Source organism: Mirounga angustirostris, unplaced genomic scaffold (genome assembly GCF_029215605.1).
Source record: "Mirounga angustirostris isolate CCGP_5_RB_7025 unplaced genomic scaffold, mMirAng1.0.hap1 SCAF_2, whole genome shotgun sequence".
NCBI lineage: Eukaryota > Metazoa > Chordata > Mammalia > Carnivora > Phocidae > Mirounga > Mirounga angustirostris.
In genome coordinates, this window is record NW_026991710.1 from 89,258,562 (window position 1) to 89,286,256 (window position 27,695).

A 27,695-nucleotide genomic window follows, 5' to 3' on the forward strand; every position below is an offset into this window, starting at 1 on the left:
ACCAGTGATGTCTCAAAGCCAGCTCCACCACAGCTAGGACTACAGCTTGGTGAGTTTTTCCCCAGGAGGGCCCTTGAAGGCATCCTGTTCAGGGAGAAGCCTTTAACCTTTAACCCATTCACACATTTGTTTTAATTCCTGACCAACTGCCATATTCTTGTGGGTTAGGGCCTTGCTAACTAATTTTTTAAAAATACATGTTAGACCCGAAACACCTGTAAGTAGCAAGCTGCACATTGTGTATAAGGCACACAATCAAGTTCATTGTGATCACTGCATCCAGGACAAGTGTGAGACTTAGCTGTCTTCTGGAATCTGGGTTATTAGAAGGTCAACCCGTGTTCCCCAGAACACGGCTCCAGAGATAGGGAGGAAGAGACAGGAAGAGGTAGGTTGAAGGAATTCTACTCTTCAAGGCTCAGCAAGCTGCCCCAACTTCTCTTTCACTGTCAAAGGATAAACAAATCACGAGGAATGGGACATGAATGTCTATGGGCAAGTCCATGTGGAATCATTTCATGATGTTTTTTAATGACAGGGATCAAGAAGGCACAACTGTTTCTTTCTGGGGGAACCCTTCAACAACAAAAACTCCTTGAATCCCTGTGGAAGCCTCACTATATTAATTCACAGTTAGTCATATTCCTCTGAATGTGACTTTTGAAAACTGAAAACTCATTCCTTCGAAACTCATTCCTATTTAAGCTAATACACATATCCCTGAATTTAATCTTCCTTACAGCAGCTGAATAAAGCAAATTCCATCCTTTGACCTTCCTCACTGTTTCTCATTCCTCCCATCTGAAATCTCTCACTTTTTCCTTATCCACAATCTAGACCACAGTTTTAAATAACTTAGACTTCCATTATTTTTAGTATAGAAAAAAAATTGAGATACTTGCCATCAAGCCTTGTTCTCCTGGTTTCCCTGGTTCACCCTTAAAAAAGAATAGTGATAATTTTTATTAATGCCATAAACATTAAAAAGCAATTTCAATCTTTTTTTTTCTCTTTCACAATACCCACCGGGGTGTATGAATGTCAAATATACTTTTCAGGCTAAGTAGAGAAATGCAAACACAATGTAATAAAAAGAGAGCCAAGTTCTTTCTTCAAATGCATTTTATAAACATTTTAGGATTTAATAAAATGAGTCTAGATCACAGCAGAGATTTAAGAATCATGCCAAGAATGTATTCTAAATAAAACTAGTAGGGGTGATTATATTGTAAGTCAATAAATGGTCCTAGAAAAATATTTAATTGTAATTCTAGTAACATCTCATTTATTATGTTCTGTTCATGATGACATAAAGATGATGACCTGGGCCTCTTTATGAGAACTCAGAACTTCCATATACAGGACAGAGAGACAACCTGCTCTTAGTACAGGAATTAAATAATAAAATGAGCAGATTGATTTTGAATTTTGGTTTCCCTGGATTAATGATGGCTGAAATAACATGTTTTATTAAAAATAATAGCATATGTTAAAATACATAGAATTTTGTGCTGTATCATACCACTATCATAGTTTTCTAATACTCAGATTCATATAAAATTCCTTATTATGTTTTATTGTTATATTATTATATTGGCAACAGATAGCTTTTGGAAAGACCATCGTGTAATGTTGATAGCTATAGAAATTGTTGGACTTTAAAAATAAGTATTTCTCAGTTTGTTTTTATAAAACCTTTTTCTAGTGGTTATGATGGTACATAAAAATTAACTGTGAGACTATAAACACAGTTTAATTTCTCTGTGGAATTAAAAAAAAAAAAACCCTGTTCATACTTCCATGTAAAAGCTCCATTTCTTACTCAGATGAATAAACTATATTCATTTAGAGGATAACATAATTTTTCAATATTTACAGGTTGTCATACCTTACCTTTATCTTATTTCTTGAAAGTAATCTATACTTTGAATTTTCTGTAGAGTATACAATACCCAATGATCTGACTAATTTTGTACCACCAAAATGGTTTTAACTGCTCTTCTTAGTTGAAGAAACACTCATTGTATCTTTCTTGGCAACCAGCAATCATTTGGGGAGCTTTTAAATATCCCTAAAGGTGTGCTGTCTCTATCATTTGCAATATCATCCCAGGAAAATATCAGACCTTTGAAGACAGTTTCAAGATGAAACCACTACCTTTGATGGTTCAGTGAAAGCCGTCCTAACAACCAACCAATCATAGGTTGGGAGTCAATCCCTCACTTCAAATGACAAATTTACAGCCACTTTCAGAAAGGGAAATGGGACTTCTAAGAGATTGTCTCAGAAAAGCCATAAAGTACCCTATATTCTTACAAAGAGATTCACTCTTTGAAAAAAATATGTAAATATATGAATATAAAAATGAAATACACCAAAACATTAATGACTATGGCTGATTTTTTTTTCTTTTTGGTTCTTTAGTTTTAAAAACTTTCTACTTTGTGGATAACTATTTTCATTATTTTGTACTATGAAAACATTCATGAAAATAATTTAAGTCAAAGAAATAGATTAAAAAAAGGCAATAGATAAATAAATTAATTCAGCAATAAATTTGAATTTCAAGTCCTAAGGCCATAATATAAGTGTAAAATTTTTTTATCTTTTCCATATATTTCTTTCAATTGCTGGGTTGTCTCAACCAAATCAAACCATGTAACTACTGTATTATTGACACTTGATCAATCTTAGTGACTAAGTACTTAGATCTAAGTATTGAGATTGCTTTAAAATCATTTCTATTAATAAACTTCACATATAAAGGACAAATGATATTCAAACCAGACCTATTGATGTTTTAACCATTAATGTTACTATTTTATTAGCACTTTTTTCTTTTTTTTTCTTTTTTGGTCAATTTATTTATAAGAGAGTAAACGTTGAAAAGATTTACCTCCTTTGCTTTCCATAATTCATATGGGACTTTATTGTCTGCCACTGACTGATCCTTTGGAGAATGTTGCCAATCTCTCACCTAGATTTTCAAGCTATTCTCCCATCATTTAAGCCAAAGGCACTGATGTATTCCAAGGTAGTCAGGACACAAGTGAGATCAGGCATGCTCAATCATGGACTTCTTGAGGCTTACCTGAAAACCAGTTTAGTTGCCTTTTCCGGGTCTCTCTTTGTGTTTCATGTGGGTTCCCCAGAGATTGAATGGTAAAGCAGAATCCTGCTGGCAGTGCCCTTTCTGCTTGGGACTTTCTATCACCCCACTTCCTGTAACCCCCTAACCCTAAGGCCCCTCCTTACCCTACTCCATCCCAGTTCTCAGCCCTTAAAACGAATGGATCCAAAATGCAACTCACGGGCACTCCTGGCATTCCACGGGGGCCATCTTTCCCTGTGTCCCCTGGAGGCCCTCTTGGGCCAGGGGGCCCTGGGGGTCCTGGAGGCCCAGCCTGTCCTTGGTCACCCTGTAATGGAGAAGGGAACAGACCAACGATGACCATGAAAGATAAAGACCCAGGTCTTCTTTTCAACACTTTAAATTTGTATTATCTAATCCACATTTACACTATGAAAAGAACCAGAACAATCAGAAACATGAAGCCTGTAGGCAATTTGCCTGCCAGCAGGGAGCAAATAAATATTCATGCTGGGCAAGCTGAGTAGATGCTATTAAAATCAAAGGAGCTCAGGAACCAGCACTCTCAGCTCTTAGAAATAGTGTGTAAGTTATCATGATAGTCAGAGCTGGTATAAAACTTTTGCATAACTTGATTCATGACAATGCTGCATCAGTTATATTCATCTTAATAAAATGGCTGCATTTGTGGTTGGACAAATGTGTTTACTTTTTCACAACTTATAAAATTAAACATACAAGCTCTTGTCAAACTGTGTAGTAATTGATAAATTACCAAAGCAAGAGAGCTTAGAAACTGGATCTATTACTGGATATAATTTCAGCTGTCTTTCTTTAATTAAGAAAAAATTAGGCATTCTATGCCTTTTTACTTTGGTACTTTCATATACATTTCAAACAAATGCAGCTCCCTAGACATAGTTTTGCTCCAGGATAGTTCCAAATAAATACCCCCACCCATGAGAGATAAATGGTAAAGCAACTGTAAATGGAGTAATAACTGAATGTTAAGAAGAAATCAGACTTGAGCAAGAAGAAGCACTACCTTAATGAGGCGGCGTTTAATGAGCTGCTGATCAGCAGAGAGAAACCCATGATTGATTTTAGGAAACACCATCTGATCAGTCAGGTGAGGTCAAAGGTTGAAGTTCAGAGGTGAGAGAGTTGGAGAATAGACATCAGAAGGCCCCAAGAAAGAAATAAAGATATACATATTAGACTTAGAATGATCATTAAACAAAATGGAACTGGTGCTTGTGTCTGACGTCAGACTTTCTCTTCTTGTAAGAAACATAACCCAAAAATGGGACGGCGAGACTAGATTTGTAGTCAGAGAAGAGTCTTTTGTGTATCCCATCATTTTGCCGTGGGCGTTAGGTCTCTTTAATGCAGCATATGAAAGAAGCAGGAACGCTCCTATCACCCGCACCCTGCAGACTGAGCAGAAAGTCCGGAAACAAAGCACCAGTTCCAATTCCATCAGACTTGTCAACCAGCATAACGTGGCATGAACGCAACTGCCATTTTATAAATGCCCGAAGTCCAGAGTCCTGAGGGTTCTTTAATTGACCGAAAAATGTCACAGAGTGTTGGCATGCATGCAGATCAAACCATCGAGGTGTGGCACCATCCTAGACGGTCATGCCTGCCTCTCTTCATTATCCCTGCTCGACTTCAATATCCTTCTCTCTTCTATGTTCACGATTCTCCCCCTCTCAATAGCTATTTGGCCTCGTTGATGTAGGTGAGGTCCCAAGGATCCAAGACCTCAGTGCATATGGTGAAAGGGAGCAACTGGACTTGGCAAGCCAATTTAGCTGTTCTTGCTCACTCTTATGCTGATTGCAGGCTCTGACTGAGCAGCAATGGGTGTCAACCACAAACCTTGACGGTGAGGATCTGATTACTGTGCAGAGCAGCAACTGTGGGGAAGCCTGGTAGACCCTATGGACGTGGGACAGTACCAAAACAACACGACACAAAACGTCACACAGACATCCCACTGATAGACAAACAAAACAAGCATGTACCTAAGACCACCCTGTCCCGGCTCTAAGTCTTGTCTTGTTTGACACACTGTACAGGAAATCAGACACACAAGGCACCCCAGCAAAACATTCCTTTAGTGGAAAGGCCAGATTGAGAACTCATTGTAACTTGCCCTTGTGGCAGTTACACTGGGATCTGTGCACACACTCTTAACAGTTCTGGAATCTTACATACAAAATGTTAGCACAATATGGAGATAACTGCAGACACTGTTACGAAAACAACACTGTAATTTCCCTCCACTGATATTTTGTTTACAATTCAGGACATAACATATATTAATTCTTTTTTGGACAACGGTGAACAGAATTTTGCAGTCTGATCAGAAATATTCCTCAGAATAAATGCAGTCCTCCTCACAAAAGATAGTCTTAGCACCCACATATCAAAATTTCTCTCTCCAATCACATGATGATTCTCAGGTCTTTCCTGTTTCAGGAATTCCTGCAGAGGTGGTGGATGGAAATCTGTCTCTTATAACATGCGTATTTCATGTCAGAGGGATTTATGGTCACACTCTGCAGTAATCGCTTCTGTCACGTAACTTTTCCAAAAGAACTTGACAGTTCACACAACCCCTTGAAGCAGAAAAGTGGTTTTTGAATTCCTTAACCAGAGAGAACGGGGGAGAGATGTTTTAGACACTCATACTTCACTAACTTGTGCTAACTCGTGTTCACAGGCGTTACCAATTGGGTAGGTCTGAGAGAGAACTCTCACCTTTGTTCTGTTTCTTTTCCAACAACATGAGATATTGGAGCCTTTTATTCCAATTCTTTTTTCACACAGAACATGTTTATCATACAAATAAAATCAACAGCAACCACAGCTTACATGGCCTCAGGTGCCTGCAGGCTTCCTAGACGTTCTCTCCTCGTTGCCCTTCCCCTCTTCCGCTCAAATCTATTCTGAGGATATTTTTAGTGAAGGCCAGTAAGTTTCTAGTTCTTAAATGTTATTAATCGTGGTATGTTTTTCTCCCCTATTTCCCCCTTATTCAGGATATATTTTCCTTTTTAAAAGAACCAATAAAATTATGTCTGTGGTATGAAGACATCTCTTTAGCCCTAATGCCTTTGTGCTTCATTCCTTAGAGCTGGGACTTCTCAGGAAGCAAAGCAGGGGAAATCTTAATCTGTTTTGCCAAATCCTTTCTGATAAGGCTATTAAGTTTCTGGGTAATTTTGAGGTGACCTGTGTCTTCTTTTTCTTCTCCCAAAGTAAAAGTCCTTGAAACATAGACGCTACCCAAATTCAGAAATGCTACAAGTTGGAAAACAGATGTGTACAATTTGCTTTTGTTTTACTATGGAATATGAGCTTAAAATGTTATTGGATGGTAATGTGCCAGCATCTTTCCATCTGTGACTCATTAGCCCTATATTACACAGTCAGAATTTTATATATAAATCTCATATTTATGTAACAAAGAACAAAAACAGATACAAACAAGAAGTCTATGAGGGATCAGAATCTTGACTAGTGGCAATAAATCATAATGTCACTTTGAACAGGATTATCTTACAAAAATAGTTTAAAATTAAAAGGCTTTTAATAGCATACATGGTAGGCTTTACAAATGTTTTGAAATTTGAATGTATAAATAAGTCACTTCTTGTACTCCTATCTGAGCACGACCAGCTTGCTGTTTGATCATATTTTCTAAATGCTCACAAAAAGCATTAGTTTTATAACTTCTTAGTTTGGTTTCCAGTGTTAACGAGATCTAAAGAGGAAAGTGGATAGGTAATTCTCTCCTTGGACAGGTCCTTTTCATCAAACAGAAAATCTCTATTTGAGGAAGCTGATTTTATATTCCTCAATCATCTTAACTGTAGAAAATGCTACCAGTTAGGTGCTTAGAGCTACATTTTGAAGATTTTATTAGTCAGTTAGGCAAAAGGACTTCAGAAGTTTATATGTAACAGAGTAGAAAGAGACATGTGGAAGAATTCTCTTAAATTCTAACAAAAGTCCCATGGCCTGGGCTGTAATATCCTAGGACCCTGTGCTTTTCAAACCTAGGCAATGCTTAAAGGGTACATGCCAGTGTTGGGCAGGGGAAAGGCGAGGGGGGGGGGGTAGATAAGGGTTATTTAAAGGCAATAATAAATATGGCATATCTTCCTTAAGATTCAAGTTTGATAAACGTTAAATAATTTTAAATTTTTATGTAAATCAAACATTGTCATATTATGGGGTAGAATGTAAAATTTGTACAAATTTTAAAAAGTTTTACCATTTGCTGGTGGTAGAGAACTTCATGCCACAGGGGATACCTCTAGATTACAGGTAGATACTGAACTGACCCTCTCCTTCCCATGGGAGGTCTTTGGAGGATAAGTTTGAAAAGTACTGGTGCCGAATACTTATCTTTAAGTAATGGCTTTACGTGGCCATAACAGTTAGACTTCCCTGGCTGTTCACACAGAGTGTACTTTTTCATTAACTATGCCATTTTTTCCCACAGTATCATTAGTCATAGTCCTTTCTAAATAAATGGAATGGACATATTTCACTTGGTTTTACATCTTGGAAAGCTTGCCTGGTACACAGATGGTTCAACTGGGTGTGGGAAAAAAAAAATTTGTCTCCGGAAAAGCATGGAGAAAGAGTCCAGGAATAAGCTGAAATGCTGAAATAATGTGTACAATTTTCACTCCCAAATATTTTGAATTCTTTTTTTAAAAATTTTTTTAAAATATTTTATTTATTTATTTGAGAGAGAGAATGAGAGAGAGAGAGAGAGAGAGAGCATGAGAGGGGGGAGGGTCAGAGGGAGAAGCAGACTCCCTGCCGAGCAGGGAGCCCGATGCGGGGCTCGATCCCGGGACTCCAGGATCATGACCTGAGCCGAAGGCAGTCGCTGAACCAACTGAGCCACCCAGGCGCCCATATTTTGAATTCTTAAGAAATTGGATGTACGAGAGTATAAAACTACCTTCCACAACCTATTTTCCTCTTGAGGGCCTACACAGACAACTTCACGAATCTTCCTGACATTCCTCAAAGTAGGTTACAATCTCAGACCAGTGTTTTAACATCATTTTAGGAGGAGTTTTATGTCCCTTCATTACCTTCTAGAAGCAACGAGGGAAGCCTACCCCAAAGAAATGCTGAACAAATAGATATTTCATAAGACATGCTCCTAACTACTTAGAAGTCATAAATTCAAGATGCTATTATTTATTGTATACTCAGTAATGGTGTTAGATGATTACATTATAGTGAGAAAACTTTGTGTTTTGTCAAAAGTATTCAATAAGGCAATGTTAGAGCCAGGAATTTAATCCATGACTTCTAATTCCAGACTTTGTCATCATGCAGTATATGTGTTTATAATTTCTTTCTACCTTTACAGTTTGAATATTAGAAATATCAACAATATGTAAGAAGTATTTATTGAGTGCCTTCTGTGCAGCATTTGCTGTACTAGGCGAGGGGATTGAATGGTAAGCATGACCACAAGCTCACAGGGGTCAAGATCTAGAGGAGAAATAGAAAAAAAGAAGCAGGCAGTAATCAGATGGAGGGGTGACCATTTTGGTGAAGGAGAGGGGCTACAAAGTAAATAAAATGTACCTAATGGCAGATTTGAGGAACCCTGGAAGAATTCCCAAGCATGTGAATGAGGGAATGGGAGTTAGTACAGCAAGAGGAAAACTAAAGACAGAGATCTCATTTAGGAAAATATTACAATAGTCTAGTTGAGGGACTGGGCCCTAGAACTAGAGAAGGGACAAATCCAAAGTTTCAAGTGATATTAAGGAGGTGAGATTCACAGGACTTGTAGTCCGGCTGAGAGCAAAAGGGAGAAGGAGGAGCGGTGAGTGGTCCTAGGTCTCTAGCCTGAGGAGTGGAGGATGGTAGAGGAAACACTAGAAAAGAATGGGTTTTCTGGGGCAGCTAGGTGGTTATGGATGACGAATTCAGTTAGGGACCTATTGAATTTGAGGTGTCTCTGAACAGCCAAGGCATGGCAGTTAGATATGCATATAAAATAGTCAGGAGAGAGGTGGGGTTCACAAGTCTAAGGGCTGCTGAAGTCACATAAAGAGGCTGTAGAGAGAGCAGATTTAGAAAACAACTCTTGGAAAGACTTCAATTTAGGGATGAGCAGAGGAAGAAGCAACTACAAAGAGAAATAATAAGTGTGGTTGTAGAAGTAGGAGGAACGCTAACTCACCTCACAAAAAATTCTATACAGGCAATGATTCAAAATGACTCATTAGTGAAAATTGCATTAATTAATTGTGCTGTATAAATAAATATACATGAACTGAATTCCTCCACTCACTGTTGCACTGAGAGGTACTCTAGAGGCTAACAGTGGCCAATGCCACCAACAGTGGATGCTCACTAATATGCACAGGGGAGTATATCTGAGGTTGTAGAGGTATAAAGGAAAAATTAAACTATTAATTATAAAAGTGGACAAGGAACCTCAAGAGCAAATCATATTGGAAGAAAAAATATATTACGCTGAGAAATGAAAATCCCTGAGTTTCTCCATAATGGAAATAGTATCATGACTCTGCTGGCCTCAAATATATCATGCATTACAACACAACAATTACAGTGGGTATGTGTACAGCATAAATAAAGATGAATATTCCTAGAAGTTGATAAAACAATTTCTAGCTAAGAGAGACCAGATGGGGAAACATTGTAATAGTATGCAAACATATTTAGGTAAAAGAATAACTTTAGTTTAACAGCAGGAACTGCTAGAAAGCAAAATAAGGAAAGAAAAAAAATTAAGAGAAAGGAATTTGCTGCTAAATCATTTCATATTGCAGTAGATGGTATACTCTGTCTGAATAGAAAAATCAACTACATGAAGCTAAATAGCTAATGGAATCCTTTGAACAACCAAATACCATGAACCTATGAAAATCAGAATTTATAACTGAAGGAAAAAGATTGGCTTATGGAAATATTAATTATGGGAAGAACTAGCTTTCTGAGTTGAATATAATATTGGCTCAAAAAGTTAATTTCTTTTTTTTACAGATACTCTAAGTTCCAAGCTATTGGGTTCTATCATAAATGTTAATCCCAGCCACTCCAAGAATTATCTTTTTGTATATAAATGATACATCTGAATTTGAAAATTATTTAGAAGAGAAAGAGAACAATACAATCTCTACATTGACAAATGTCATTAAATACTATAGCTACTAAAATGCTAAGTAAAGACAAACTGCAAAAGATTTGTGAATAAGCAGAAAGATGGCAGATACACTTCAACACTGGCAAGTGTTAAGTATAAGAAAAACTTTCTAAATTACACACACTGAAAAAGGCTCCATTAGTTATGTATGATCTCGTAAGGGATTCCATGGGTTGTTGTAGTGTTTGCTAAAGATACACAGTTAAGAAAGGCCAACAGAAAATGAGAGCCCATGAAAAGAGGTAAGAGTCCTAAAGAAGCATTGTTCTGCCCTGAGGCAACGAGAGAAATGTAGACACAGGATACAGGGAAGAAAAATAAAACAGACTTGCAGTCTGGAAGACTGCACAAAAATAAAATTTTGTCAGTTTTATTTATATAAATTTAGCTATCATCAAATCAGAACAACTCTCTTGAAGTGAACATCAAGCGAACAGTCCTTAGAGGTTCCTCACAATAAAGATAATAAATAATGATGATGATGGTAATGATAGTGATCAGCATTCACATGATACATACTATGTGCCAGATATTATTCTAAGAGCTTTATAAATGTTAACTCTTTTAATCCTCACAACAACCATTTGCCAGATGAGGCATTTGAGGCACGAAACGGTTAAGGGTTTTGCTCACCTAACTAACTGTAAGTAGAGGAGCCAAGATTCACACTCTGGCCATCTGCTCTAGAGTCTATGCTCTTCATCATTACACTTTCCATAAATCCTTCATAGTTTCTGAATTTCTTTCCCATATATTCATTCATTTTTCAAGGAGAATTTAATAGCATCCTATTAGGAACAAGGCAATATTTGGACATTGAGATTAGAAAGCCTTATCCCAGGCTTCATGGAACTTAGAGGATAACCAAGAAAGGCAGATGTTAAACAAGCAATTACAAATGCGGCTGGGATCTCTTTTGAGATATATATTTATATATATATATACACACACTCTTTTTTTCTTATATTTTTTCCAATTCCTTTGGTCCTCAGTCAAGTTCTTAGTTAGCTACCTGCTATTGCCTCAGACGAGGTATAAGGAGGCAGGGTGGAAAACAAAACCTGTCTAACAACATGTCTAGAAACCAGAAATATCTAGGAAGACACTCCCTCAAACTGGAAGGAAGGAAATAGGTCTGTGGTCCCCAAGAGCAGAGGAAACCTAAGCCCAGCTTCCCAGAGGCACTTTCAGGAAGCAACAACACCCTGAAGAAAAATGGCCATGTGACAGGTCTAGATGCAGATCATGGGCAGCCTTGCAAAAGATTCCCCTGTATTAAGCATGGCACAGAAGTAGCAGAAATTTTCCCATGCCCTAAAACCTAGAGAATTTTTTTTTATTATGTTATGTTAATCATCATACATTACATCATTAGTTTTTGATGTAGTGTTCCTGATTCATTGTTTGTGTATAACACCAAGCGCTCCATTCAATATGTGCCCTCTTTAATACCCATCACCAGGCTAACCCATCCCCCCAACCTCTGCCCCCCTAGAACCCTCAGTTTGTTTCTCAGAGTCCATAGTCTCTCATGGTTCGTCTCCCCTTCTGATTTCCCCCCTTCATTTTTCCCTTCCTACTGTCTTTTTCTTTTTTTTTAACATATAATGTATTATTTGTTTCAGAGGTACAGGTCTGTGATTCAACAGTCTCACACAATTCACAGCGCTCACCATAGCACATACCCTCTCCAGTATCTATCACCCAGCCACCCCGTCCCTCCCCCCCCACTCCAGCACCCTCAGTTTGTTTCCTGAGATTAAGAATTCCTCATATGAGTGAGGTCATAGGATACATGTCTTTCTCTGTTTGACTTATTTCGCTCAGCATAATACCCTCCAGTTCCATCCACGTCATTGCAAATGGCAAGATCTCATTCCTTTTGATGGCTGCATAATATTCCATTGTATATATACACCACATCTTCTTTATCCATTCATCTGTCGATGGACATCTTGGCTCTTTCCACAGTTTGGCTATTGTGGACATTGCTGCTATAAACATGTGCTGCTGCACATACCCTTTTGGATCCCTACTTTTGTATCTTTGGGGTAAATACCCAGTAGTGCAATTGCTGGATCATATGGTAGCTCTATTTTCAACTTTTTGAGGAACCTCCATACTGTTTTCCAGAGTGGCTGCACCAGCTTGCATTCCCACCAACAGTGTAGGAGGGTTCCCCTTTCTCCGCATCCCCGCCAACATCTGTCATTTCCTGACTTGTTAATTTTAGCCATTCTGACTGGTGTTAGGTGGTATCTCATTGAGGTTTTGATTTGGATTTCCCTGATGCTGAGCAATGTTGAGCACTTTTTCATGTGTCCGTGGGCCATCTGGATGTCTTCTTTGGAAAAATGTCCGTTCATGTCTTCTGCCCATTTCTTGACTGGATTATTTGTTCTTTGGGTGTTGAGTTTGATAAGTTCTTTATAGATTTTGGATACTAGCCCTTTATCTGATATGTCATTTGCAAATATCTTCTTCCATTCTGTCGGTTGTCTTTTGGTTTTGTTGACTATTTCTTTTGCTCTGCAAAACCTTTTTATCTTGATGACGACCCAATAGTTCATTTTTGCCCTTGCTTCCCTTGCCTTTGGCGATGTTTCTAGGAAGAAGTTGCTGTGGCTGAAGTCGAAGAGGTTGCTGCTGCCTATGTTCCCCTTTAGGATTTTGATGGACTCCTGTCTCATATTTAGGTCTTTCAACCATTTTGAGTCTCTTTTTGTGTGTGGTGTAAGGAAATGGTCCAGTTTCATTCTTCTGTATGTGGCTGTCCAATTTTCCCAACACCATTTGTTGAAGGGACTCTCTTTTTGCCATTGGACATTCTTTCCTGCTTTGTCTAAGATTAGTTGACCATAGAGTGGAGGGTCCATTTCTGGGCTCTCTATTCTATTCCATTGATCGATGTGTCTGTTTTTGTGCCAGTACCATACTGTCTTGATGATGACAGCTTTGTAATAGAGCTTAAAGTCCGGAATTGTGATGCCACCAGCTTTGCTTTTCTTTTTCAACATTCCTCTGGCTATGCGGGGTCTTTTCTGGTTCCATACAAATTTTAGGATTATTTGTTCCATTTCTTTGAAAAAAGTGGATGGTATTTTGATAGGGATTGCATTAAATGTGTAGATTGCTCTAGGTAGCATTGACATCTTCACAATATTTCTTCTTCCAATCCATGAGCATGGAACATTTTTCCATTTCTTTGTGTCTTCCTCAATTTTTTTCTTTTTTTTTTAAAGATTTTCTAAATTTATTTGACAGAGAGAGAGACACAGTGAGAGAGGGAACACAAGCAGGGGGAGTGGGAGAGGGAGAAGCAGCTTCCCGCCAAGCAGGGGCCCAATACGGGGTTCGATCCCAGGACTCTGGGACCATGACCTGAGCCAAAGGCAGATACTTAATGACTGAGCCACCCAGGCACCCCTGTCTTCCTCAGTTTCTTTCATGAGTATTTTATAGTTTTCTGAGTATAGATTCTTTGCCTCTTTGGTTAGATTTAATCCTAGGTATCTTATGGTTTTCGATGCAATTGTAATTGGGATCAACTCCTTAATTTCTCTTTCTTCTGTCTTGTTGGTGTATAGGAATGCCACCGATTTCTGTGCATTGGTTTTATATCCTGCCACTTTACTGAATTCCTGTATGAGTTCTAGCAGTTTTGGGGTGGAGTCTTTTGGGTTTTCCACATAAAATATCATATCATCTGCAAAGAGTGAGAGTTTGACTTCTTCTTTGCTGATTCAGATGTTTTTTATTTCTTTTTGTTGTCTGATTGCTGTGGCTAGGACTTCTACTACTATGTTGAATAGCAGTGGTGATAGTGGACATCCCTGCCGTGTTCCTGACCTTAGGGGGAAAGCTCTCAATTTTTCCCCATTGAGAATGATATTCACTGTGGGTTTTCCATAAATGGCTTTTATGATATTGAGATATGTACCCTCTATCCCTATACTCTGAACAGTTTTGATCAAGAAAGGATGCTGTACTTTGTCAAATTTTTCTGCATCTATTGAGAGGATCATATGGTTCTTGTTCTTTCTTTTATTAATGTGTTATATCACATTGATTGATTTGCAGATGTTGAACCAACCTTGCAGCCCAGGAATAAATCCCACTTGGTTGTGTTGAATAATCCTTTTAATGTACTGTTGGATCCTATTGGCTAGTATTTTGGTGAGAATTTTTGCATCCATGTTCATCAGGGATATTGGTCTATAATTCTCCTTTTTGATGGGGTCTTTGTCTGGTTTGGGGATCAAGGTAATGCTGGCCTCATAAAACTAGTTTGGAAGTTTTCTTTCCATTTCTTTTTTTTGGCACAGTTTCAGGAAGAATAGGTATTAATTCTTCTTTAAATGTTTGGTAGAATTCCCCTGGGAAGCCATCTGGCCCTGGGCTCTTGTTTGTTGGGAGATTTTTGATTACTGCTTCAATTTCCTTGTCTGTTCAGGTTTTCTATTTCTTCCTGGTTCAGTTTTGGTAGTTGATACATCTCTAGGAATGCATCCATTTCTTCCAGATTATCTAATTTGCTGGCATAGAGTTGCTCATAATATGTTTGTATAATTGTTTGTATTTCTTTGGTGTTGGTTGTGATCTCTCCTCTTTCATTCATGATTTTGTTGATTTGGGTCATTTCTCTTCTCTTTTTGATAAGTCTGGCCAGGGGTTTATCAATCTTATTAATTCTTTCAAAAAACCAGCTCCTAGTTTCGTTGATCTGTTCTACTGTTCTTTTGGTTTCTATTTCATTGATTTCTGCTCTGATCTTTATTATTTCTCTTCTCCTGCAAGGTTCAGGCTTTATTTGCTGTTCTTTCTCCAGCTCTTTTATTTGTAGGGTTAGGCTGTGTATTTGAGACCTTTCTTATTTCTTGAGAAAGGCTTGTATTGCTATATACTTTCCTCTTAGGACTGCCTTTGCTGCATCCCAAAGATTTTGAACAGTTGTGTTTTCATTTTCATTTGTTTCCATGAATTTTTTTAATTCTTCTTTAATTTCCTGGTTGACCCATTCATTCTTTAGTAGGATGCTCTTTAGCCTCTGTGTATTTGAGTTTTTTCCGACTTTCCTCTTGTGATTGAGTTCTAGTTTCAAAGCACTGTGGTCTGAAAATATGCAGGGAATGATTCCAGTCTTTTGGTACTGGTTGAGACCTGATTTGTGATCTAGGATGTGATGTATTCTGGAGGATGTTCTATGGACACTGGAGAAGAATATGTATTCTGTTGCTTTGGGATGGAATATTCTGAATATATCTGTGAAGTCCATTTGGTCCAGTGTGTCATTTAAAGTCTTTATTTCCTTGTTGATCTTTTGCTTAGATGATCTGTCCATTTCAGTGAGGGGGGTGTTAAAGTCCTCTACTATTATTGTATTGTTGTCAATGTGTTTCTTTGCTTTTGTTATTAATTGGCTTATATAATTGGCTGCTCCCATGTTAGGGGCATAGATATTTACAATTGTTAGATCTTCTTGTTGGATAGACCTTTGAGGTATGATACAGTGTCCTTCCTTGTCTCTTATTATAGTCTTTGGTTTAAAATCTAATTTTTCTGATATAAGGATTGCCATCCCAGCTTTCTTTTGGTGTCCATTAGCATGGTAAATGGTTTTCCACCCCCTCACTTTCAATCTGGAGGTGTCTTTGGGTCTAAAATGAGTCTCTTGCAGACAGCATATCGATAGGTCTTGTTTTTTTATCCAATCTGATAGCCTGTGTCTTTTGATTGGGGCATTTAGCCCATTTACATTCAGGGTAACTATCGAAAGATATGAATTTAGTGCCATTGTATTGCCTCTAAGGTGACTGTTACTGTATACTGTCTCTGTTCCTTTCTGGTCTATGTTACTTTTAGGTTCTCTCTTTGCTTAGAGGACCCCTTTCAATATTTCTTGTAGGGCTGGTTTCGTGTTTGCAAATTCCTTTAGTTTTTGTTTGTCCTGGAAGTTTTTTCTCTCTCCTTCTAGTTTCAATGACAGCCTAGCTGGATATAGTATTCTTGGCTGCATATTTTTCTCATTTAGTGCTCTGAATATATCATGCCAGTCCTTTCTGGCCTGCCAGGTCTCTGTGGATAGGTCTGTTGCCAATCTAATGTTTCTACTATTGTACTTTACAGATTTCTTGTCCCGAGCTGCTTTCAGGATCATAAGTTTTAATAGTAGATGTTGGGGTGTTGACCTATTTTTATTGATTTTGAGGGGGGTTCTCTGTGCCTCCTGGATTTTGATGCCTGTTTCCTTCCCCAAATTAGGGAAGTTCTCTGCTATAATTTGCTCCAATATACCTTCTGCCCCTCTCTCTCTTTTTTCTTCTTCTGGGATCCCAATTATTCTAATATTGTTTCATCTTATGGTATCACTTATCTCTCAAATTCTGCCCTCGTGATCCAGTAATTGTTTATCTGTCTTTTTCTCAGCTTCTTTATTTTCCATCATTTTGGTCTTCTATATCACTAATTCTGTCTTCTGCCTCATTTATCCTAGCAGTCAGAGCCTCCATTTTTGATTGCACCTCATTAATAGCCTTTTTGATTTTGACTTGGTTAGATTTTAGTTCCTTTATTTCTCCAGAAAGGGTTTCTCTAGTTTCTTCCATGTTTTTTTCAAGCCCAGGTAGTATCTTTATAGTCATTATTCTGAACTCTAGTCCCGACATCTAACTAATATCCGTACTGATTAGGTCCCTGGCAGTCGGCACTGCCTCTTGTTCTTTTTTTGAGGTGATTTCTTCCGTCTTGTCCTTTTGTCCAGAGGAGAATAGATGAATGAGGGAACAAAATGCTAACAGGGTAACAACGACCCCAGAAAAATATATGTCAAACAAATCAGAAGAGACCTGAAACTGGGGGAAAAGAAAGGGAAAGAAAGAAAAAAGAAAAAAAAAAAAAGGAAAAGAAAAAGATTAAAAAAAAGAGTATGATCAGATATGATCAGGCTGGTGAATAGATCAGTGCCACACACTAGATTTTGGTTGTATTTTGTTCTGTTAGAAGAAAGTGCCTCCCAAAATTTTAAAGAAAGAAAAGCTTATATATGTACAAAAATAAGGGTAAATATGATGAAGGAATGGAATATGACTGTAAAGATGAAAATTATCAGAGATTTTATAAAAGGAATTGATAAGAAGTTGGTTGAAAAAAGAAAGAAGAGAAATTTAAAAAAAAAAAGAGAGAATGTGATCAGGCAGGAGACTAGGACAAAGCCATACACTAGAGATTTAGGGTATATTTTGGTCTGTTAGAAGAAACTGTATCCCAAAATTTTAAAGAGAGAACAACTTATGTATATACCAAAAATAATCTTAACTACTATGAAGGGATAGAATATGACTCTAAAAATGAAAAATAAAAAAGATTTTTAAAAAAGGGATTGATAAGATGTTGGTTGAAAAAGCAAAAAAGAAAAATTAAAAAAAAAAAGGAAATTAAAAAAATTAACTTTGAAAGACTAAAGAATCAGGGGGGAAAAAGCCACAAATTCTATGTGCAGTATGCCCCTAGCGCTGGAGTTCTGCCATTCTCATTGATAGGTAAACTTGGTCTTGGCTGGCTGTTCTTGTGGATCTTCTGGGGGAGGGGCCTGTTGCCGTGGTTCCCAAATGTCTTTGCCGGAGGCAGAATTGCCCCACCCTTGCTGGTCTGGGCTAAGTAACCTGCTTGGATTTGCTCTCAGGAGCTTTTGTTCCCTGCAAGCTTTCCGTACAGCTTTGGAGAACGAGAGTGAAAATGGCGGCCTCCCAACCTCCGCCCCGGAGGAGCCGAGAACTCGGGGCCCCACTCCTCAGTGAGCCCCCAGAGAAAAGCAGTCACTCACTCCCGTCTCCCCGGTCTCCGGCCACACTCCGTGCTCCCCGGCCTGTGACCAAGCGTCTCTATCTCTGGCACCTGACCCCATGTGGAGTCTCCAAACCCAGCAGATCCCTGCGGTGCACTCCCACACCACTCTTCCCGGGGGAGGAAGGGGAGTCTCCCCCGATCTGCCACTTGTTGGGTCCCTGCTGGAGGAGCAGTGACCTGACTGTGCTGCAGATCACGGTTTATGGCAACCCCCAGCTGAGAGCCCACTCCTCGGCTCCGTCTCTGCAGCCAGCTTCCCTGCTCCGATACCTGGGAGCTCTGCCGCACTCAGGCATCCCCAGTCTTTCTGTGACGCCAAGGGTCCTGAGACCACACTGTCCCCGCGAGGGTTCCACCCCCCGCTTCACCACTGGAGCGACGTCCCTCAGCATAGCTGACTTCTAAAAGTTCTGATTTTGTGCTCCACGGCTCTATCACTTGCCAGTAGCAGCTGATGGAGGCCCCCTCCCCACCGTCTATCCTCCCGAATATTGCCTCGGATTCACTTCTCTGCACGTCCTACCTTCCAGAAGGTGGTTGTTTTTCTGTTCAGCGAGTTGCTGCTATTCTTTTCTTCGATCTCCTGTTGAGTTCGTAGGTATTCAGAATGGTTTGATCCCTATCCAGCTGAATTCCTGGGACCAGACAAAATTTAGGTCTCCTACTCCTCCACCATCTAGCTCCTCCCCCCTGCCCCCCCATGCCCTATAGATGCAGCAGTGACACACTATTTGTGAAGGCCCTTGCAGGTCAGCCAAGCCATGCTGCCTTCTCAGTAGCAAACTGTGTGAACTGATGGCTGAAGAAGACGAGATGCCCCTCAATTTTCCCCCCAAAGCTTTTGATACTACAAGACCTCGGAAGTGTGAATCAGTCCAAAAGGAGGAGGAAGTGTGGAAATCCCAAGAAAAGTGATGTCTGGTTTTTTGTCAGCTCAGAAGAAGGGAGGATTGAGGTGCCTAGGTGGCTCAGTCGGTTAAGTGTCTGCCTTCAGCTCAGATCATGATCCTTGAGTCCTGGGATCAAGTCCCACTTTGGGCTCCCCGCTCAGCGGGGAGTCTGTTTCTCTCTCTGCCCTTCACCCTGCTTGTGCTCTCTCTTGCTCGCTCACTCTCTCTCTCTCAAATAAATAAATAAAATATTAAAAAGAAAGAAGAAAGTAGGATTCAGTTTCAGAAATCAAGTAGGATTCAGATTCGGAAATCAAATCGGATTCAAAAATGAAATTGTTACAGAAAATTAAGTCACACTGCTTATTCACCTGAGTTTTTGGATTGAAAATCATACCCCAGAAGTGAATATGATGACTGTTAACAAAACAAAAACTATTAAAATGTACAGAAAGTGACCTAACCCAAGTCAGCTGGTCAGGCAGGACTGCCCCAAGAAAGTAGTATTGATGTTGAGACCTGCAGAACAGAAACTCCATATGGACCCTCTGTATCTGGTCACTCTCTAAGGACACTGATACTTTTTCTTCCTGATAGTATCATCAAGGTGAATACTAAAACCAAAGAGAAAATATATTTTTCTTTTCCAAAGAGATACCAAATGTACACTCAGAATACAAAGATTGGGTCCTGTTTTAGGTATTCCCTTCAGCTCTAGGTGCCATTCTCCATTTGGGGAAGGTTAGGATAAGGGCAGTAGCAATGGCTGTGGGAGGTCCAATTGATGAGAATGAGAGCGAGATTAACTAGAATATTCATTCCTTTGTATAATAAATGTCTCTTAAGTACATTCTACATGCCAATTACTGTGAAAAAAAGCTATGGGGGTTTAAATCTAGTGGAGAGGGGAGTTTATCACAAGAATATCAATTTAAATGGAAAATATACTATACTAGTGCTGTAATTAGAGGGGCAGGCAGTAGGCTATTTAAACACATTCTGATTGGGAAATGGAATATGGCTCCTAAAAAGATGGGATTTGAGCCATGGGAGGAAGGATGAATAGGACAAATGTATTTGAGGTGGGGTGTGGACTTGGACTTGGGAAGCTGGTATTCCAGTCTGATGTACAGTAAGCAAAGAGGTGGAAAGTGGGGATTGCTGGTAAGTTGAATTTGGTTGGGGTGAAGCATATACTTTTTAGGGAAGAGCCTGGAGAAGTTGATAAGGTATAGATGGGCAAGGTCTTCAAAGCAGCTCAAAGAGGGAAGTAATGGGAAGCCACAGAGATATTTCCAAAATGAAGGTGCCATGGCATATGTAAGTTTGAGAGAGAGAACTTAGTAAAATTAAGAAGAATAGATTAAAAATCAAAATATAGTTCATGATCCCTTATCTGCAATTTCAAAATCCAAAGTCCCTGAAAATAACATTTCTTCATAAGTTTAACTAAAGGTTTTCTAAGTTGGCAGCAAACTCCTTTGGTGGCAAAAACTTATTTGAACAGATGTGAGGCTATTTATGGTCACTAATAATTCTTCTTAGTGTGAACATGCATGTGTTTCACTGCAGAAATTGATGGTTTGATTACAGGGTGCCTCAGACCTCTCTAAGGGTGTCAAACAATATGCGATGTATGAGTAATAATAACTTTCTAATGTCTAACAACTAAATTCTGAAACACATTTGACTCTGAGGGTTTCAAAAAAGGATTGTGAGCTTGTTCCAAAGTTGATGACAAAGATTCCCTTAACAGAATTAAAAATTATAGGAAGAATAGTAAGATTTAAAGTTAAAGCAATGAATTTGGTTTTGAACAAGAAAATTTGTTAATATAGGCCAGTTTGGCAATCATCCTGTCTAAACAAATGGCAATCTGAATTATATATTATATGTAACCAGTTTCTAGTAATTAAAGATACATTTACTTTTATGATTTCAATTTTATATGTTAATCAGAACTATCCAACGAATTGCTATCTAGTATATATCTTTTTTTATCTAGTATATATCTTTTATTTCACTGCTTTAATGAATAAATAAGCACATTATAATTAGGATATGTTTTGCAAGTAATTGTAAAAAAAAAAAAAAAAAGACCTATGAAAATGTTGCTCTTTCAGGAAATTAAAAAAACCTCCAGAAGTCTTGTTTAGAACATTGTTTGATTACCAAACACTGCATAATGATTTGCTTAACAACCTCCACTTAAAAAAAAATAATAATGCAAAAGTAAGCTTACATTCCACCCCATCTGAATTTCATGCAATTTGCATTTGAAATACAAATTCTGAATTATGGAACCCAAATGAATAATCTTTTAATTTTCAAGGAATCCTTCCTTTAGGGTGGTACAGCATCCTGATAGTGTGCAATACAATATTTTACATTTATTCTTCTGTAAAAACCAAGGGTGCTTTTAGTTGAGGGTGCCAGGTAAAGGACTCAACTCAACATGAATATGCTCTATCCATTTTATGAAAGGAAACAGTCTACACTGGGGAGAGGGAGGCACAGCATGTTTCAGGAAAGGACAGTGTCACAAAAATAGAGGATTCATTAGCAGACAGGGTACCTTATACTGAAGGGAAAATAAGCATTTGACCAGTAGCCTGTGAGAAAAATTCAACTTTTTCTGCAATCTTCATTCTGGAAGAAAAATCAGAAGTGTCCTGTTGTTCCCTAAAACCTCTAGTGTCTGGCTTGACGGTATTTGCTAAACTTCCTTTGTGTGATATTAGATTGAGTTGACTAAAATTCCTTTGGCATGCTCCCTGGATGGTAGCCTCTTTTTTCCTTCCCACAAAAGAGGTAGATGGCTGGAAGCCAGCCTATAAAAGAGCTGGTGACAGTACCACAGGGTTCAGCTACAATGGGTGGAGAGTTATCCTTGTATTTCCTCTCCACCTGTGAAGGTCACCATCTTCCATAAATAAATTTGAGCCCACAGCAAATGTCTAATAGTCCTTTGGGATAATGGAGCTCTTCAAAATGACCTAGCACCAAAAAAGATAATAGAGTACTTGGGCAAGTTCACCAGAGAGTAATGTTACTTGAAGTAGAACTCCTCTAGATACCTTCCTCCACTACTCTTATTTTAGATATCTTCCTAACTGGTTCTGTTCTCTGATGTCCCCCTTTAGTCTACATCCTAAGTTTTTAGTATTTTCCCAAGGGCTGTTCAATTACATAAAACTGGATTGTGGCTTGAAAACATCCCTGAAATTTGCAGGTTTCTATACCGGATAAAATATCTATTGCAATTTAGAACATGTTTGAATGCCCTACAGTTATCTTTATATTTGATGTCACTTGTGCATATGGAGTAAACTCAAATGACTACAAGGACCAGGCCGATGACATAGATAAAAGAACAGGTTTATGACAAAAAGAAGTGGGCAGACTTGCCTGAATAGGAGACAACCCAGGGCTAAAAGGAAACAATGAGGACTCAGTTGATTTTGCCTCAGGGAAAAGCAGAATTAGGGCTGCTACATCTTGCGTACTTTAAGAGAAGCCAGAAATCCAAGGATTCTGTTTTAAATGAATGCTTCAGATATTAAATGTTTGTAACCAATTCAAATTTACTTAAAAAAATTTTATAGTCCAAACAGAAATACATTTGAAGGGAGGATTTGGCTCACAGACCACCAATTAAAGGTCTCTGATCTAGTCCTTTTGAATACTGAATTAGAAATAAGACTAGTGTAGAAATGCTTTGCTTCGGAAAGGAAATAATTCAGTTAGTTGACTGAAGGAACTTTATTTTGTTGTATTAGCATTTGAAAAAAGCGTTACAAATTCTCATTGCCTCAATCACATGTTGTAATTCAGAGCACTGGTTCTTAAATCATAAAACCTTTAAAATGTGATTGTTATACAGGACCTCTAGGAGGAAGAACAGAACAAGATGTAATTCCTTTTTGAAAAGGAAGTACTGCATCCCATAGTGATGAATCCAGTTGGGAGGAGTCCCATGATTTGAGCTCCTAATGAAAGAGGCTGTTGTAATCTATGTGAGAGTTATGGGTTCTTTGGGAATCTCAGAATAGAATTTCCTGACTTTTGTGAAATTAAATCTAAACTTGATATGGATATTGGAAATCATAATATGAACTTTTACTTTTTGGTTTTAATTTCCTGGCTGTGGTTGATGATAATGTTATTTAATGAAATGCAGTACACTTTAAATATTAAGTTGTAACATACTATAATGCTTATTATATTTAAATTTTAAAAGGGGTATTTATTTGCACATATAATTTACTTGAAACATCTATACTGATCATATTCAAACTTTTTTACCTCAAATTTCTTTTTTACCTCCCAATTTCAAATATCTAGATAATAATATGTCAGCCAAAAATGTTAAGAGTAGATATTAACTTGTCTTGGAAAGTTACAGAAAATGAGGGCTCAAAATAAGCTGTAGCTGTAATTTCTGATAGGGTCAATTCTCTATTTAAATGTACTTAGTATTCCAGCTATCAAAGGAATTTGCCATATAAAACAGAAGCAAGATTTTTTTTCTTCCTATGATTACATGAATTAATTCAAAGTGTAACATGGTCTTTTAATTTAATAAACATTTAATGAAATATTTGCCAGTAAATAAAAAAGAAAAAAAAAAAGCAACAGTGAATAACCATGTTCTGTGTTTGAGCACATGAAGCGATCATATCACACATAAGTAAGACCAAGGAAAAATATTTCTCTGATGTCTTAGACGATCTGAAAGCAATAGCCCAGGCTCCAAAACACAAACATATTTCATAGGTCTTATTTTTTTCTTCAATGGATCTCCAATTTCAGCACCCACAAGGAAAAAGTTTACATTTTAAAAACCGGGTGGCATCTGGTTTACTCAGATAAGTAACTAGTTCTGCCACTTCATCAGCTACAACTTTTATGATTCCCATATGTGGCTAAAAGATTACAATATGTGTGCCTATCATATCATTATTGAAATTAAATTACTTATTTACACATAAGGCACTGTCAACCTTCCTCCTTGTGTGATAAGGGATATTAGTAATTATGGAACACAAAAGTGAGGAAGAATAATTTCATCATTTTCCAGGGCTGGGATGAAGCTTCATAACATTAACAGTACAATTATCTGTATATCTTGACTTATGAAATGGGGAAATTATTAAATATTGGGAAAATGGCACAAAAATGTGACAAAGAAAAAAAATATTTTCAAAACTACCACAATCAGCTTTTCCAAGGCATCATTATCCAATTTGTGAATTATTAGGCCCTTAATTTCCCTTCCACTCTCCTATTCTTTGTAAGTTTTCCTTTGTTATGATGAACATAATTAAATGTAAGGAAAGAAAGAAAAAAGGAAGGAAAAGTCAAACTAAAGATTAATATAGGAGAGTGGCATGGAGCATTTAAATTTATGTTAGGAGCACTAAGGTCCCACTGACTTTGGGGAAAAAAAACTAAGGGAAAAAAGAACATTTTTAGTTAGAATCAGAAGAAGAAGAATAAAAAAATAGACCTTTTTCCCCTCTTTGGTCAACCGAGAATAAAACATTAATAGTTGACAGTAGAAAGCAATAGCAACCAGTTCCTATTTAGCTTCTAACTCTCAAACAGAAAAAATATACAGATATTTTGATTAAAAATTGGCATACATGTTGGTAGTATAAAATACCATAAAAAGTGAAGAGACTATAAGTGAAAACTTTGGGAACCTAAATCAGTCTGAAGAAATGACTTTCAAAATACTGAGCATTTGCCACAAAAATTATCAAACCATTCAGATAATTTTTCAGGAATGTGAAAAGTAGAAGTAATAGAAGAAAAAACAAAGAAGAAGATAAATCCTGCAAAATATAGACAGATTGGTAAAATTTTATTGACTTAAGACTAGACTAAATCATTAAAAGGTTTGTTGGTGAAATTTTGCAAAAAAAAATGCTCTTTTAAAATATTTTCTTTATTTCCTTCTTAAAATAGGTAAAATAATAGATGGATACACATATATAACCAGATTGCAGCAAGAGGTATGTCCAGGTTTCTTATATTATCCTTAGATACTAAATTGAGAAACCTAACTAAAACCCAATAAAAATAGTGGATTTATAACCAATTGAACAGTTCACTTATAATATTGCTTAATTGGGCACATAGTTCTTGTTCTCAGTCCTGATCCATTCAACATTTAACATTTGTATCAATGAATTAGATTATTAGTCTTCTCAAACTTTGGGCCTGAGAATAATTTCTCTCTATATATGTATATCTGTTTTTATATCTATGTCTCAGATCTCCAGAAAATGTGACAAAGAGATGTAATATTGTTGGATGGCAGACTCAAACCCCAGAGAGAATCTCAACAGGATAGAGTGTACTTATACTATGGCAATAAAAGTAAGGAATAGTGTCTGGATCCAATAAACAAGCTATATAAAAACACAACTGAGGAGCTAAGGGTTAGTGACAGTGAGAAAAAAGACTTTGGAATTTAAGGTGATAATAAACATGTGCATCAATCTACAATACGACTGCCGATGTTGTTTAAAGCTAATTTGATTCCAGGCTATACTAACGTAAACAGAAGCAGATAGGCTACCTCCCACTTAATCAAGCTGCATTAATGTGTTTAATTTCTGGGCATTACCCGTTAAGGAGGACATAGACAGGAACATATGCAGAGAATAACCAAGATAGTAAGAAAGCGCACAACGGTCGGGTGAGGAATGGATAAAGGAGCTGGGGCTGGAGCAGGGGAAGATGAGATGGAATTTAAGAGCTACTTTACATAGGTTCAGAATTGCATGTGGAGCATAATCGCCTCCACCACTGCAAGGCGGGATGTAATGCATGAAGGTTTGCATGAGAAGGGCTTTGGGGTTCATTTTAACCTTAAGCTTCATTCATTGTTTCTATAAAATCACTGAAGGGTTGTCACATGTAAGAGAAATTATTTCAGAAGGCAGGACTAAAACTAATGGTAGAGGAAGTAGAGAACAACAGATATTGATTCAAAAGAATTAACAATAAATACTTGTTGAATAAATGATTTAATTATTTTATAACATTTAGAACTGCCTCTAATTATTAGTGTGCCTTCTAATAGCCGGAATTGTCTATAATTATTAATCTGCTTTATAAGAGAGTGAGTTCCTTGCCACTGGAGGTGTTTGAATAAAACTCAAGAACCATGAGCTTAGCATACCCTATAGGAGTTTTTAGGCAATTGGCTGGCTATGAAATGGGTTTATTTTGTAGTTATAAGATAAAATTTGATGTAGCCGCAAGTGAAATCTGTTACCCATATCATCTGCCTCCTCAGCACCTTTTCAAAATCGAACAATCAAGATTTATCTAGAAACCCTTTCTGGCATTGCCAAAAGATTTATTATTCTCACAAAAAGCAAATTTTTAGTTCCTGTATTATCCAACAGTTAAAAACACTATAAGAAAGAAATTTTTCAAATGCATACAACTCTTTTCTATAAAAAGAAATAGAGTCTACCTTATAGGACCCTTTTAATGCCATTAAATAAAAAATCTTTTGGACCACACCCTCAAATTGTGTATTTGTTGCACTCAGAAAAATCAGGTTTCAATTTAATTTTATATCAAGGAGAACACAGGGAAAAAAAAGATAAAATAATACTAGCCCAAATTAGTTCTTTTTCTTAAGATTTGTCAGTATAGCTATAAAGGGCAATTCCAAACAATTCATGAACTTGTTTTTTATTGGTGCTCCATCAAGACTATTTTGTTAGAAATGCTGTAAGGGGAAACGTTTCCATTAATCCAACTCTGCAAAACAAAAACCCAGAAAATATACACAGTGCCTTAAGATAAAAATGTTCCTAGAAGTACACTGACTAGTATCATAAAGGACATTATTTGGGCCCAATAAAAAAACATATGAAACTAAGTTTATATTATGATTTTAAATATCTACAAATTCAGCTACAACCTATATAATGTCTAACCTATATGATCTTCAGTAATAAACCAACATCTATACTTTTAAGAAAAACCAAAAGAAATTCTGAAATTTGGGGCCAGATTTCTCCTTAAAGCAGTGACTTCGAAGTGCAAGCCTTCAGAGTCTGTGTTGTTTCTAGTTTTAACATATAAAACTAAAGGACTAAAATTTATCTTTTCACTATTAATTTGCATATTATTTAATTACTATTCAATTCTCTATATTTATTCTCTCTGTTATTCTCTGAATATCAATTCTCTCTGTTATTCTACAATTCATACTTCAACAAAATTCTTAAAGATAGCATAAATTATGTTGACATCTTGATTAAAAAAACTACCAAGTTTGAACTAGTATTAAGATTTTCCATTTGAGTACAGATGACACACAATGTTACATTAGTTTCAGGTGTACAACAGTGATTCAACAACTTTATATTGTGATATGATTTATATATGTGATATATATATATCACAATTGTAGTTAGCACCTAAAACCATACAATCCTATTACAATACCATTGACTATATTCCTTATGTTCTACTTTTTACTCCCATGACTGATTCATTCCATAACTGGACGTTTGTATCCTCTACTGCACTTCACCCATTTTGCCCATTCCCCCCTCTCTGGCAACAACCAGTTTATTCTCCGTATTTATAAGTCAGATTCGGCTTTCTGTTTGTT

The 27,695-nt window shown here is 37.3% G+C and overlaps 1 protein-coding gene across 1 annotated transcript in view; it reads right to left on the bottom strand.

Annotated features, from left to right (window-relative positions):
- Positions 1-27,695, bottom strand: part of COL25A1 (collagen type XXV alpha 1 chain) — a 450,625-nt gene that overhangs the window by 105,367 nt on the left and 317,563 nt on the right. The window contains exons 8-10 of the mRNA XM_045880612.2: positions 4,976-5,035; positions 3,312-3,419; positions 903-938 (exon numbers count right to left, since the gene is read on the bottom strand). Coding sequence (XP_045736568.1) covers positions 903-938; positions 3,312-3,419; positions 4,976-5,035 — 204 coding nt within the window. The remainder of the gene's footprint in view (positions 1-902; positions 939-3,311; positions 3,420-4,975; positions 5,036-27,695) is intronic.